This window comes from Agrilus planipennis, unplaced genomic scaffold, assembly GCF_000699045.2.
Source record: "Agrilus planipennis isolate EAB-ADULT unplaced genomic scaffold, Apla_2.0 scaffold5, whole genome shotgun sequence".
NCBI classification, from domain to species: domain Eukaryota; kingdom Metazoa; phylum Arthropoda; class Insecta; order Coleoptera; family Buprestidae; genus Agrilus; species Agrilus planipennis.
In genome coordinates this window covers 1,671,407-1,686,079 of record NW_020442468.1, presented here as the reverse complement: position 1 = coordinate 1,686,079, position 14,673 = coordinate 1,671,407, and the positions used below count along the sequence as shown (strand labels likewise).

Below are 14,673 nucleotides of genomic sequence, written 5' to 3'. Positions count from 1 at the left end.
CAATCCAACAAACCTCATTTTCTTTCGTTTATAATTTTTGTTACGTTGACGTTCGAATGTTAAAAAAAAAAAGAAACAAATACAACAATAAAATTAACGGAACTAATGTGCACCGAAAATAATTAAATTAATTAAAAAAAAAACAGTTACAACAAAATTACATACAGGAATAGAAGATATAGTATAGAAAGGAAAATATTAATAAATACTGGCTAATAATATGAACGGACAATTAATTAATTACTTGATTGCGTTTCCGTAAATATATATATTTTTTAACGAACATATAGAAGTGTTTGATTAGACGACTAACATGTATTGGTAATGTCGTAATTACAAAAAACGATTGCAACTAAACTACGATTTTTTTTATTTCTTAAAAAGCTAATAACGTACGTCGTTTTGCCATTTTAAAAATATTGTTCCATCTGCTTTTTTTTTACGCTATCTATATGATAAGAAAATATAATTCTTCCGGAAATGGTTTTGTAAGGTAGACGGCCCGTCATCATCATCATTATTTATCTACAAACTATTAGGCAATAAGCTACACTTACAGACGACATACAATGTTGTTTTCTTAATATGATTATCGTGTATGTTACTTTATACTTTTTTGTGTTTGTTTTTTGTTAATAATTGGGGGTTTATATGATATATCGTTTTGCGGATCGCAGTCCCTTCTTCTTCATTAAATTATCGATTGACGAGTACGTTCTTCGACGACCTCTCACACACACCATATACATACTAATATGCACCCATGCACCCCCTACCTACAAAAATCTAAACGCTAATATTTACCTAACAATTAATTAGGTTTTTTTATTTTTCACCCTTCTCTTCGAAAAATATTATTCGGACAGTGCAAACTCAACAAGAAGACTCTCTCAAATAATTAACATTATACTGATATGTTCCTGTTTTGTATTTGTCAAAATTTCCAAAGGACGAATTGGAAAAATTAAAAACAATTATTATTATTATATTGCTGCCACTATTGTGTGTAGGGAACTATTGTTTTTTTGAGTCTAGTTCTTGAATTTGCAGTTAAAACAAATGCAAAAAATCATTGCATTGTAGATATTAAAATTAAGACGAATTGATATTTATGCGTACACAATTACCTGCGATTACTTATAAAAACAAGTTGGTCGTATTAAAAAAAAAAAAATAATAAAACTAAAATCATAAAACGTTAACCGATCGCTATTAACGATAAGACTCGCTCAACATTTATCACGTGTGTATATCGTAATCGTCGACTTACAATTTGCCGCACTTCGAAATGAGGATATTTTTGGTCGGTTTTCCGGCGTTGTCGCCGTAGGTGCTGATTTTCTCGACTAACTCTAAGCCCTCGACGACGTGGCCGAAGATGCCCGTGAAGCCGCGCATCTCCTGCAGTATAATGCGAAACTGAGATCCCACCATGCCCAAGTTGTCGTGTCTTTTTTGCGTTCGTCTCATGCCGACAGTGCCGCGGACCGCCAGCAACTTTGTATCGTCCGGTAGAAAAAACGAATCTTCGAAAATCGATCGACCTCCGCGACCGTTGTTCAATTCGAAATCGCCTGTGATCACGCTCTCGCCCTCCCAACACTGAAATATGGAGCAACCCTTGTAACCCATGCCCGCCTCTCCCGTCGTTAAAACCCCAAAGTTTTTCGCCATCTTCGGCGCCACGTCCGCCCGCACCTCAATTACAATGCGGCCTACCGGAGACCCGTTCACGTCGATGTTAAAAAAATAAAGCGGACATACGTTCGATGGATTCTTGATTATTTGCGGCGAATGGATGCTGTGGACGATCATATTGTTTTCGGGATAAACGGCGTTCTTTGGCGACGTGAGCAGCAAATGGGGAGGTCCGTGTGGCGGAATGTAATTGGGCGGCAACTGGGGTACCACCGAGTTATGGTTGTGATAGTCGACGTTTCCATTTACGACCTGTTTTGAAACGACGTGGCGCGAATAGAGTTGCGAGAGACAGTAATTGGCCAGGAAAAGGATAGGGTTCTGTTGATTGAGGGGAAGGACTCGGTTATGTGCTGCAGGATACTCGCCGCAATGGATGTTCCCGACTGCCTGCTTCAGCAATTGAAAATCGAGCACCACCGTCGAGTTGCGAATAAGGTCGTCCAATTGGCACTGCAGGTACATCTCTTGGAAACGCGCTTGCAATCGCTGTTTTTCGATATTCAGCGACGAGCATAATTGCTGCATATCCCCCAGATTCTCTGCAACCGACAGGTTCATACGGGCCTTTGAGAGGAAGTCTCTCGTCTCACTCAATTCGACGTGCGAGTTACTGTTGGTCAAATCGGCTTCGACGTGTGTCTTCAATGTGACACACGCCTCGAGAATTTTAAGAAGGAACTCGCGCTGCTGTGCCGCCAGCCTCTGGATTTCCGCCAGCATCTTGTTCATGGACACCAGGTCCATTTGTACTTCCCCCACGAGTTGCTCTTTCGCTTCCGATTGCGATTTGATCTGATGGTTGACATGATCGTTGGTGGATGAGGCACACGCGCGACACAGTGCCGCACAGCACGTGTGACACCACAGCGCTAACGGCATAGCGTGCGTGTGGCAGTTCTCCGATATGACTTTGGGCAGTTTATCGGGCGGTTTCGCACCCAACTTGAGTTGCGCGAAGTTTTTTGTGAGATGGAGCACGGGCGTGTAGGTGGGTAGCGATTCGGGACCCATCTCACCCACCTCGGTTCGTTTCCAACAGTGGACACAGAACAACTCGCCCTGACCCTTAACGAGGGACGTGCGCATACACTGTAAGCAGAAGTAATGCTTACACGATAGCATCTTTGGACTTTGGTCTGTTTCATTGAACTTCTGCTTACAGTAACTGCACAGGGTTAGTTCTTCGAAGTCTGGATTAGCGTTTTCCATTTCTGCAACAATACAAAATGCAGTTGATGTGGTATTTTGTATTACCAAGAACCAACTAGCCAGACCCATAAGCATGTCCCCCTGGAGGGGTTGCCGTACTTTCTTCCCGATTTTACCATACCCCCATCGAATGTGCGATGAGTTTTCCTGATTTCAGAGACGAAAGCGTAACATAAACTCCCAAGTAAGAAATCGCATTTACTATTTACTAGAAAGTATTTTAACATCTTCCAAAATAAACCATGCGGGAGATAGTAAAATAATTTTCTAATAAGGAGTAAATGCGATGTTAATACGTATTCGTCCCTGAAATCACAGAAAAGCATCGTACTTTCGGTGGGGTTATGGTATATGCTGTGCCACTTAAAAATTGTAATTAAAGTACTACTAGTGTTCATATTTATATTTAGTGCATTTGTTGAAAGAAATTGAGGGTGCATTTAAATGACATATGAAGCATTCCCAAAAGGGAAACTTGCTAGCAAAAAAAAACACTGACTCATAAAATAGTAATTCCAGAGAACAATCCTAAAGATTGTACAATGCCTCTGTTGTCATCATTAGAGTAAGATATATGCGATCGTTGTACAAAATTGGGCGGTTTAAGGAATTTTTGGGGGCTTGTCGATATCCGTGACAAAGCTGAACGTACTCCGGAAAATTGAAATCGATAACATTTTATTCGCTCCTTGTTTAAAAGCGTTACTGCAATTATTATTAGTAAGTGGAACGTCTGTGGTGTGCAGTATTTTTGTTCCTGTATTTTTCTTCAAAACACGCTAATGCTAAACCGCGATAGACCAAAATGACCAATGGGCGTTTGTTTTTCATATTTTTATGATATAAATATATTTCAGTCTTTGATATTCAACTTCCGTCAAAAATATTGCGTTCGTTTTATAATAAGGATATAATTTTAAAAACTGACGATCCAGCTTTGCTGCTTTATATCACTTCTTCAAATAATTATTTCATCTAACTTTAACCGATATCCCCCCAAAAATGCAATCCTGATTATGGTCTTGTTTAAATGAGAAATTTAGGTAAACATTCGAATAGGTAATAACATTATTATACAGAAGTAACAGATCAAATTTTGTGTTTGGAACTGTACGTAACCGTAGGCTACTGTAGAATTCCTTCGCCCATTGCATTAGAGGCAAAGCTACAGGTGTAATGTTTGTGTAACGTGCTACATTCGTAAAATGAAATGTTGTCCTAAATGCTAACGCACCGTTATTGTTTTTTTGCCACATGCTACTTTTTATATTTTCCTGTTGCATATTTTAAGACATCGATAAGTTTTCAGCAAATTTGCATGCTTATTGCGATTGAAATAAAAAAGGCACCAATCTCAATTTTGGTAAATCATTAAAAATCAATACATAACGGGGATAAGCATGATTATCTCTAATGTTACAATCAATAGTTTATAAAATTAGTTTTGCAAATCATGAACAAGGACCTTTTCATAAGTTATAAATGGTACCTGGTACCTGGTACCAAAATAATTAAAAATCAGTTTCCCCAACTTATCAAATATGTATAATTAGAAATTAATATTTTAAAAGCCGTACCTATAAGCATCACCTTCGCTTATTGCAACCTTAAGAAACAGTTTTCAAAATATTCTCAAAGATTATACATAACTTGGACAATGACAAGAAACAAAAACATATACGATCACTTAATCGTTCAAAGCCTCCTGCTAAGAATATTTGGTTATTTAGGAATTATAGGAAGCAAACTAATGGGAATAATTACCATTGAATAGGTACAAGTGTTGCTTGAATTAATAATCGATTTCGCTTTTGGTCTGTAGGTACCACAAATAGGTACTTGTTACCTTTACCAAAAATGTTTACATTAATCATTCAGGATAGCAAACAGATTTATTATTAGAACTCTTAAGGAAATATTCAAATTATATTGATACTTTCTAGGAATTTAGTAAAATTTGTAAGTTAGAATAATATATATCGTGCACGAAAAGTGTTTAAACGGTTGAGAGATGCTTATCCGTTATATTCCCGCCAAGACTCGAATTATGGAGTAATATAAATGTAGGTAATCGACAAGTGGGTAAGCGGCAGACGTATTGTTTAGCCTGTGAGTAACTAATGACCAGCTGATAACTCCACCAAAATAAATTAAGCCATTTATCTGCAAGATAACTTACAAATGCCCCTAAACCTGTAGAAAATCTGAGCTTACCGTTTTATTTACGTTGTGACACAGCCTTAATATATCCTACAAGCAAACGTTACGTTGGTCGTTAAAACTTCGATTTTCGGCAACGGTTTCTCGGTTTTGTACTATGTGACGGTTTTGACGAATGCGGTTTACGAAAAATTAACTAATTAAGGGTTATATTACATAATTAACGGGTGCCGACACAATCGGCAGGCGAATTTACGAAAAACTTAAAATTATTGTGGCCGCCACTACGATGTGCCACATCATGTTGACGACTGTTCGTAAAACACTTGCGCGAAGTTCACTGAATAATCGACGCGCTGCGTAACAACAAACCAAACGCCACGGCCTACTTCGACTTTCACTTGCGCGGTAAATTCAAACTACCTCCGCACGGCGCATATTGCTCTTCACACTTAAAATCGTTACACAAATGTACCTAAATTCTTCATATTATCTAATAATTATACTGAACTCTACTTCTTTAGCTAGCAAATGTAAATTTCGCTTTTAACTCAACTGTTTGCTTCATTTCCATTACAAAACTTGTTGACTTTTTGTAACAGAAATCGATATTTATTTTTAGTATAATTATTGATTTTGTTGTACAGTTAATTTATTTTTTATTTTAATAAGACATGCACCATGACCTTAAGGACGAACTGGTTTTTTAAATGTACTTCTGTTTAGCTTTTTTTCGTAGTTGTACTCTTTTTAATAAACTTTTTGCTACTGTTGTTTTTAGTTAGAATTATTTATTTGTTGATTTGATTATATTATTTCTAAATGTTTATTTTCAGGAAAAGGATTCTTATGGCAATGAAGTGCCCCGCTTGGCAAGACCTTTGCCAATAGAATATTTATTAGTGGACGTTCCAACATCAACGCCTTTGACTCCACAATATAGTTTTAGTATTCCTGATAATACGAAGCAGCCCTTCCCTGTAGAAAATCGTTTGGTTGATGGTCAAATCCAGGACTTCAGCGTTCTGTCTCACTATCTATCTCAATTCACACCCAACGATTTCCTCACAGCTATAAGCGATTTCCACGTGCTGGTGTACATTGCAACGATGGACATGCTACCAATGCGGGACTACATGGATCCTCTCCTGGAGGCAGTTAAAAACAAAGATCCCAACGCAGTTAGAGAATGGTCTAGGTCTGAACACTGGGCTACTGTTGAAGAACTCATTGCTGCTAGCAATACTACACCACCGAACTCTAGGTAATCAATTGATTTACCATTAAATGGCACCAGTGTACATATAATTATTTTCTCCATAGGCCTGGTAGTGTAGATGGTGCAACTTCTCCGTCGTCTCGAGGTAGCCAATGGACATGTCCATTCTGTACCTTTTTGAATCCATCTCAAGTAAACAACTGTGAAATGTGTAATTTACCAAGAAATATGCCTCAATGAGGTAAGTGTTACAAATTGTCAACGTTGGTTTCCAAATTTTGCGTTTATTTTTATTTTTTCTTTTTCATCTTATGATAGACTTAAGTTAGGTAAGGTATTTATAAAATTATAAGTAACATGGAATAAGGCATTTAGAAAATTTCGTTATTATCGTGAAATTTGTTTCAGATTTTTGTAGATAAAACTAGTTATTGTGATTAAGAGAAGAAGAGAAAGAAACTGCTGGAATTTTATATTTAAAAAAAATTTGAATAATAAAATACTTAGTTGCTAGTGTTTATGAGAACTTTATACTAAAAAATTTGTACACGTGCTCCTTTAGTAAAGACAGGCATTAAACCATTGTATTTTTCTCACATACACAAGTGTAGTTTTACATTGACAGACATCTACTATTTTTTTTTCTGCAGTTGTTTAAATCGAGGGGTATTTAGTATACATACATAAATACATTGCCTAATTTCGTTTGTAAAATTTGGAAGCTCGGCAATCGTATTAAAATGGACTGCTGACACACCAACTGCCTTCTTGCGCTTTGTTTTTGATTATTGTTTATTTCTTCTAACTTATGTGTATGGTGGTTTAACCAAATAAATATTTTTAAAAATCATATTCGTCGTTACGCATTCCGTACCAAAAAAGGTAAAAAAGTACCCAAACTTCTGGATGTATGTTAATTTTCATTAGAAAAGGATCTAAAGTGCTACATATAGTCGATATTCATATAAAGGGCTCTGCTTGAATATGCTACACTCTTTCGTTTTAATTAAAGAAAAAGCTATTTTTGTTACACAAATAGAAATTTTTATTTTATTCCCTTTTTTGATTTACAAAATGAATTTTTTACAAAAAACAGTAATAGTAATAATCGAAATATACAGCTAAATGTATTATTTACAAAGCATCATCATGTGTCTAGAAACAAACGTAATCTCATCTATTATAAAGATATTTGTCATATACCACGTTCTTTTCTTTTGTTAAAAAATTAAAAGGAAAAAAGGTCAAAATCTGTAAATGTGCAAACTGCATTCAGTACATTGCAATCACATCGAGTCACAAATACATAGGTCTTGCTAGTTTTCTTCTTGCTAAATTTCCTAGCTCTTCTACAACCTACATAAATATAATAAGTAGTTCTATATATATTCTAAACAATAATCAATTAATTCTATTATATCAATTAAGTAGGTAACAAGCAAAAAAAATGCTTCATTACTACCCAAACAAGGGCCGATTTTTTAAGAGATATTTATTGGCCCCCATAAATAATTCAGTTTTTACATATTTTTATCTATTGTTAAAAAAACAGCATATTATTTCTATAATATGAGTGATAAGAACAACTTTTTTGTCATTTGGAAGAAGAAAATGCCTCTTACATGTATGTTATAATATAATACCTTAACAATTATGTGCCTCAATATACTATACAATATTTGTTTGAATAAACTATTACAATAACTGAAACGATAAGAGAAAATTATGAATACGTTATAACTTTTAAAAAATTGTGCTTTTATACTTCAGAAATTATATTATTAGACTTTCTCACATTTTTCACATTTTTTTACTCGTAGCAATATTGATGTTCTTAAGACAACTTTGGGATCTTTCAATGATTACTTAAGTCTTAAGCAAATGTAGGTGGAATCGACTCGAATTTTTCTTATTATTAGGGTAATTGGTAAATACTTTTTTTTTTTCATTAAAGACACCAGTTATGATAAAATAAAAATATCTTTTAGATTGTTATACATATTCACAAGCTAAATAATTAATATATAATTTTAATACACATATTCAAGCACCTTTATTCTTAACTGTCATATTTAGGAATATCGTTAACTAACTGTGGCAAATTTTTTACTCTAGTGGTGGGGGGAGACAAATTAACTGTGCTTGCATAATACTCGAGTGACTCCTTAAAATAAAGCTCCATTTTCCTTCTTTTCTTAGCCTTCATTTAAATGATAAAATTACAATACTATTAAATGTACAATACTTATTTACATATTTTTGCGTTTTTATTTAACTTTTATTCGTTTTTTTTTTAAGTTTTGGCAGTTTTAAAAATTAAAATATAGCCGTAGTACATTTCTACCTACTGTGATAGCAATAAAATATGATAATAAAAGCCCTTAAGACCTAAATACAATTACTGTTGCATCCATCCACTTTCATATACCTTCAAAATCACATTTGCAACGCATAAAGTATGTATATAAATAACAGAGGTTCGATTTAATTAATTTAATTACCTTGATGCTGCTGTATTTTTTATGACTACTTTTTATTTAATTAATAATAATCTATCTTGAATAAATAAAAAATAATCTCTTCACATACTCTCACTAAAACGTGTATAAGAATGACCGTTCCGCACATATAATAATATCGGTATTTGTTGTGATAATCCCGAGGGAATAAAAAAGTGTAGTTTTCTTCATCGTCGCTGTTATCATCATCGTTGTTATAATTCATTCCAGTCTCTCAATCCGACTTTTGCGTTAACGGGGGGTACTCTTGATCGTCATTAAACTGGAAGCCATCTTTTGGAGGAGACTCCACTGCTGTCGCCATTTCTCTAAGTTTATCTGAATCTAACGTCGAAAATAATCATTTAATTTCATTCCTTTTCAATTCTCAATATTATCATAAAATGAAAGCAATGTGTTAATGAATAATATATATGGTATTAATTAAGTATTCATTATAAACATATATGTATAGGCCAAAAATAATTATTAATATCATACACACATTCCAAATGATGTAATAGCGCTTTCTTTTAACATTTGAACCATTCCACATTTATTTTGGATATGTTTATACTGAACGCCAATGATACAATGTGAAAATTAATCTTAAAATAATTATGAAAGAACTACTAAAACCTAAAACTAACAGAATTTAAACCCTTCTAGAAAGGATATATTCTGTTTAAAGTATCTTGTTTACCAATCACTTCCTGCAAAACCCGCTAATAAATAAATAAAAAAAGTATTACAGAAATCGAACAATAATATTGTGTCAAATAATAAAAACTGTTTCTGTTCAAAAGACTACAAAAGGTAATCTGTTATTATTTTAAAGAGGAAAGAATGTAAAAGTATTGTCTTAATAATACTATTAAATATCAAATATTAAACTGAATAAACATTTTATAAACAAATATAATACTAAAAAGTGAAGCAATCTAAATTAGCAGCACACAAAAACATATTTTGTTAGTTACATAATGTATATATAGAAAAATTACCACTACAACAGAAAAGGATAGAGTACTATCACATTAAGGGAAAGTTAGACGTTTAGTTTGATTTTTTTTCTTAATAGAATAAAAAGTAGCTTCCACATTTCAAAAAAGGGAAAAAATATTGAAACGAATTTACTAATCACATGTCAATAGTAGAAATTAAAATGTGGTAGGATATAACACATAAGAAGCAGAATATAATAAAGGCCACTGGGCGCTATAAATGCTGAAATGGTCCCCCAAGATACGTCACTCATATTTTTATATTAAACGGGCACTACAAAAACATTACTTGAAATCTCTTGATATGTACAGAATTGGAGAATTTTAATGGCCCCTGTTTGTCCTTAAAACATGAGAGAATTATCCTGCGGGGACTGATGTTACTACTCTTGTTTCCCTTAGGAGTTTTCATTCGAAAAATCACAGAAAAAGAAGAAATCAGTAAAGACCTTTCTATTTATAATTTGAAAAGCGATTTCAGTTAAATGATCAATTTGCGTTTTGTTTTTTTAATGAGGCAGCGGATTTTAATATGTGAAACATTATTATTATACTGACCAGTACCTGACATGATGCCTGGCGAGTTGCCTTTCAGGATACCGGCGTAGCTACTTAGTAACGGCGAGCCTTGCAGGGAACAGAAAAAAACAAAATGGATGCGGGTCATAGCTTGCTACAAGGTTTAGGTTAGATAATGTATGTCATCATAATGTGACGACCATTATACAAGTCGGGTCACTTTAGTTTCCATTGTTATAATTAGAGAAACACGAACTTCAGATCTTTCCTTTTTTGTATAACTCTAATGCAACTCAAAAATCAAATCGAAAAACACAACTTTATGCTGAAAAACTATTTTTTTTTTAAATTGCAAAAAAAATATTGATGTTCTACATTAACCATTGGTCAGCTTTGCCATGCGTTATGTTAGTCACACTTTTATTTATTTATTTATTCATAAAAAAGCCAAACGAAAGCATATGAATCAATTTAAACAATTGAAAGCAAAAGCTCTAAAATAAATGTGCTTTTCTTTAATAAAATATACTCACCAAATATAACTACTGCTTCCTATTTTTATGTTGATCAGATTCTAAGTTCAAAAATCAAAGAAAATATTATTAACATCTTCTTTTACTTTCGCCATAAAATAGTAAGTTAAATTACCCTTATGAAAAATTTAAACCCATAATAGCAAACGTAAACTTTACTAAAACAAGGCAAAGCTGACAAATGTTTTATAGCCAAAATGATAATAACGAAATTTATCAATTTCATACTTATGTAAACGTAAAAAAATTAATTCGAATACGCAAAAGTTAATGATAAAATTTGGGATAGAAAAAAAAATCAAAATTGGAAACCGTGGAAATTCAAAAATAAGGGATAAAGGTAATGTTTGGCATATTTAAGCAGAAGACCATTAATATAATCATCTCCTTTATTATGCCAAATTTTTGTTGCAAGACCTCAAATCAAAAGTCAAATACAACATTGATTGATATGTTTGTGTAACTGAATTAAATATTATATAAACTGACGTCAAAAATGTAGTAGTGTAGTTATTATAAGTTTGTAAAACAAATTTTCCACTGTTAAGATGAAAATTTGTTTGTCAAATTTATAAATCCTTCAATTTTCTTGATACAACACAATAAGCTTACAGGATACGATAATGCATCGCTTAAGGCAAGTTTTTCTCTCTTTAAAATTAATAAAAATAGCAAGAAACTTTTAAATCAAAGAAAAAGAAGACACCTTTCTTTAATTTAAAATTAATTCACCTTTACCTGAAAAAAAATAAAAAAAGTAACGGAATATAAATTAACTGAAACATCAAAATTGTTCCCTTAAAACTCTAAAAAAAACTTGCCTTTGACTAAAAAGGAAAATAAAATGCATTTGCATTAAAAACAATTATAGTAATAAAATTAATTAATATCAATTGCCATTAACTTTTCCATTATTATTTATACCGTTTGTAATGTCTGTCAGTCTTTACCTCCGTCAGGATTGTCAATAGGCTGAGGTTCAGAACGACCAGATCCCAGTCCTCCCCCGTCTACCTGGGAACGACCCCTCTGACTATCCTCGCTCCTACCATCCAACCTATGCTGTATGAGCAAAGTCAGATCTCCCCCTTCCTTCTCGTCAATGTTGTACACATACAAAAATCCATCTTCTGACGCCACCAATAAACGTAACTGATTTTGAATTCTGTATAAAAAAAGTTGCAATGATGTGAAAAAGAGAAACAATAAAAGAATGTAAATATACATACAAAGTAGAAATCTTCCCGAAGTGAGTTAGTTATAATATGAAATATTCTCAATTTTTACCCACTACACACTACCTCAAATTAATGAGGAAACATTGTTGCTGTTGTCACACCCCCGCCGGGAATCGAACCAGGGCTCTTTGGCTTTACGCGCCCATGCTCTGACCAATAAGCTACGAGAGAAGAGCCCGGGTTCGATTCCCGGCGGGGGTGTGACAACAGCAACAATTTTTCCTCATTAATTTGAGGTAGTGTGTAGTGGGTAAAAATTGAGAATATTTCATATTAATAAAAGAATGATAAATTAAGTACTCACGTTGTGATAGCTATGGTGTTTCTGACGTCAGAAAACGGTAGGTGGGCAGTAGCAAAAGCCCTACCCTGATTAAACACGTCAGTAACCTGTGAAGGTAGATAATTTGTTAGATAGCCCATCCAGCTGCTTTCCTCCACACTACGACGAGGGCTGAAAATATGAAAATATCTAAACACATTCAACTATTTCCAAATGTATTTTACCACTTCACTACAAAAATTAACTGTAAGTGGTATTTTTGGAATGATTTTCAAAATTCCCCTAAGAGTGTAAATGGGAAATGGTGTAATAACATGTCTTGTGAATGACGCAGTTTGTAATTTGTACAATTAATGTAGGTCCCCAAGTGTCTTACCTGCTACTGGGTTCTTCAAGCTTAAATACGTGCACGGTCTCAGTGTTGCTGCTGCACGCCAGATATTGAGAGCACATACTAAATGCAAGACATGATATGGCAACGCAACGTTTCATTCCTCGGCGGAACTCGAATAACTTGGTACCATCGGTCACCGAGAACACCCTTATGACTGTCCCCTTTTCGGATGCAGTCGCTATACGTGTCCCATTGGGACTGAATGCGATTGCAGCCAAGGGACTGTCATGCGCCGGAATCATTGTCTTCGCATTCTACAGAAAAACGGGTCATAAGGCATAAAACAATCTGTTTGCTCATCCTGTACACGTTTGGCATGCCATCTAGTATACTTACCAAATTAATTACATCAAATATTTGGACTTCCCCTATAGTAGACGAGCCAGGATATGCCAAATAACAATTGTCATCGTTTATACTGAGTGCACAGAGACCTTGGGGATTTGGAGGAGTTTCTCGAATTGTGTGCAACACTTTCATGTCCCTTATATTGTGAATGTGCAAGCTTTCCTCTAAACAAACTACCAGCCGAGCTCTGGAAATTTGATTTCATTTTGGAATAATTGGAAATTCTACTTTGCATCTTGCGTACCTGTTTAATTTAACAGCTAGGATGGTATTAGAGTATGAATAATTACATATTTCTGTGCCCTTTTTAAAGTGGCACACTTTGAGTTTGCGGGGCGTGGCAAGAGACACCACTGCGACGAGGCTGCTTCCAAACAGCCGCTCCACCAAATAAGTGTCTTTGGTTCCATTGCTATAAATCTGTTCGAGCGAATTAACTCCGCTCAAAGAATAAAGCCTGTAACCTGACTTACTTCCAACCGCTAGCGATCTATAATGGAAGAAATGAGTCAAAACCCCAAATTTGTTTAAATTTGCAACAAAAATAATTTATTTGAGTTTACTGTGTATCTACGGCTTTGAAAAACGGCGTGAGTGAGTTGTAAACTACTTTCCTAGCTATTCTGCTGTCATCCATGGAATTCTTCTCTTCCAAACGTTTGGCTCCCCTTCGGTAACGTCATCTTCAGTGGTGACTTACGATTAGTTTGGGAGGCGAAACGTTTAAGAGAAGAACTGCATGGATCACAAGAACATGTCCCAAGAAAAAGTTAGTAATTTTAGACTTCATTAGTAATTGAATACAATGATCCACCCTGTATATTCTGATTCATGCAGAGCCTTACATCAAATGTTTTATTCAAAACGATACATCAAAGTGGAACAAACAGTAACGTCTTTTGTTTGGACTAATTAGACAACAGAAGATTTAATTATATCTTTTATTAACGGTTAATAACTATCGTTATCACATCATTATTTTTATTAAATGAGCGAATAAATTCTGAAATAAATATATCTGATACAAATATACTTCAATATAATTATTTTAATATCAAACAACCCCTTTTAATATTATAATACCTATAAAAACAATCCAACTTTTAAAAAATTTATTAAACAATTCCTTCTAATGCTATATACCCATATATTTATCAAAAGTGCTAATAATAAGATAATGTATTAAGTATAGAATAAAAGTTTAAGACAATATTTAAATTTTAGCTTACAAATAATTGGTATTTAGCAGATTCTTTAATTGTACACCCTGTATATTTATACATTGTATAAAGTACAAGTATCAAATTTTTACTTTATTTGTTTTTAACCGTACACAAGCTTCACACCCACGAAAAATTAGATGATCTAATGTTAAACGTTAAATTTTTGTAATTTGAAAGCAAACGACCTTGCAAACAACTTCTGTCGAATTAAAAAATAAAAATTGTATCAGCTGTTTGAAGTTTGTTTATTTGAAACCCCAACAATTCAGTAGACATACGTTAAAATAAGATGCTGACAAATTTTAAACGGTAAATGAACTAAAAATTAGAAGATAATCTAGCGT

At 33.9% G+C, this 14,673-nt stretch overlaps 3 protein-coding genes across 8 annotated transcripts in view; 1 reads left to right on the top strand and 2 right to left on the bottom strand.

Moving 5' to 3' along the window:
- Positions 1-7,139, top strand: part of LOC108735670 (nuclear protein localization protein 4 homolog) — a 13,001-nt gene extending 5,862 nt beyond the window's left edge. The window contains exons 8-10 of one of the 2 annotated variants that reach the window (XM_018467750.1): positions 5,907-6,334; positions 6,394-6,530; positions 6,940-7,139. In XM_018467750.1, coding sequence (XP_018323252.1) covers positions 5,907-6,334; positions 6,394-6,529 — 564 coding nt within the window. In that variant the 3' untranslated portion in view covers position 6,530; positions 6,940-7,139. Of the gene's footprint in view, positions 1-5,906; positions 6,335-6,393; positions 6,531-6,697 lie in introns of both variants that reach the window. The other variant, XM_018467741.1, reaches the window with a different exon arrangement.
- On the bottom strand, positions 74-5,472 carry LOC108735685. Its single transcript, XM_018467762.2, has 2 exons — positions 5,125-5,472; positions 74-2,912 (listed from the first exon to the last, which is right to left on the bottom strand). Exon 2 carries the CDS (start codon positions 2,908-2,910, stop codon positions 1,267-1,269), a length of 1,644 nt encoding a protein of 547 aa, XP_018323264.1. The 5' UTR covers positions 2,911-2,912; positions 5,125-5,472; the 3' UTR covers positions 74-1,266.
- A 1,686-nt stretch (positions 7,140-8,825) lies between the features above and the next one.
- LOC108735693 (WD repeat domain phosphoinositide-interacting protein 2) lies at positions 8,826-13,437 on the bottom strand. Of its 5 annotated transcripts, none has more exons than XM_018467775.2 (7): positions 13,351-13,437; positions 13,095-13,293; positions 12,741-13,012; positions 12,386-12,535; positions 11,794-12,008; positions 10,356-10,418; positions 8,826-9,132 (listed from the first exon to the last, which is right to left on the bottom strand). In XM_018467775.2, the coding sequence occupies exons 2-7, from the start codon at positions 13,236-13,238 to the stop codon at positions 9,023-9,025; spliced, it is 954 nt and encodes a 317-aa protein (XP_018323277.1). In that variant the 5' UTR covers positions 13,239-13,293; positions 13,351-13,437; the 3' UTR covers positions 8,826-9,022. The 5 variants fall into 5 exon arrangements, with proteins under 5 accessions (XP_018323277.1, XP_018323285.1, XP_018323296.1 ...); XM_025981346.1 differs by lacking the exon at positions 10,356-10,418 and adding an exon at positions 10,844-10,884 and having other exon boundaries at positions 9,047-9,132; XM_018467783.2 differs by lacking the exon at positions 10,356-10,418.
- Positions 13,438-14,673: the final 1,236 nt, after the last annotated feature.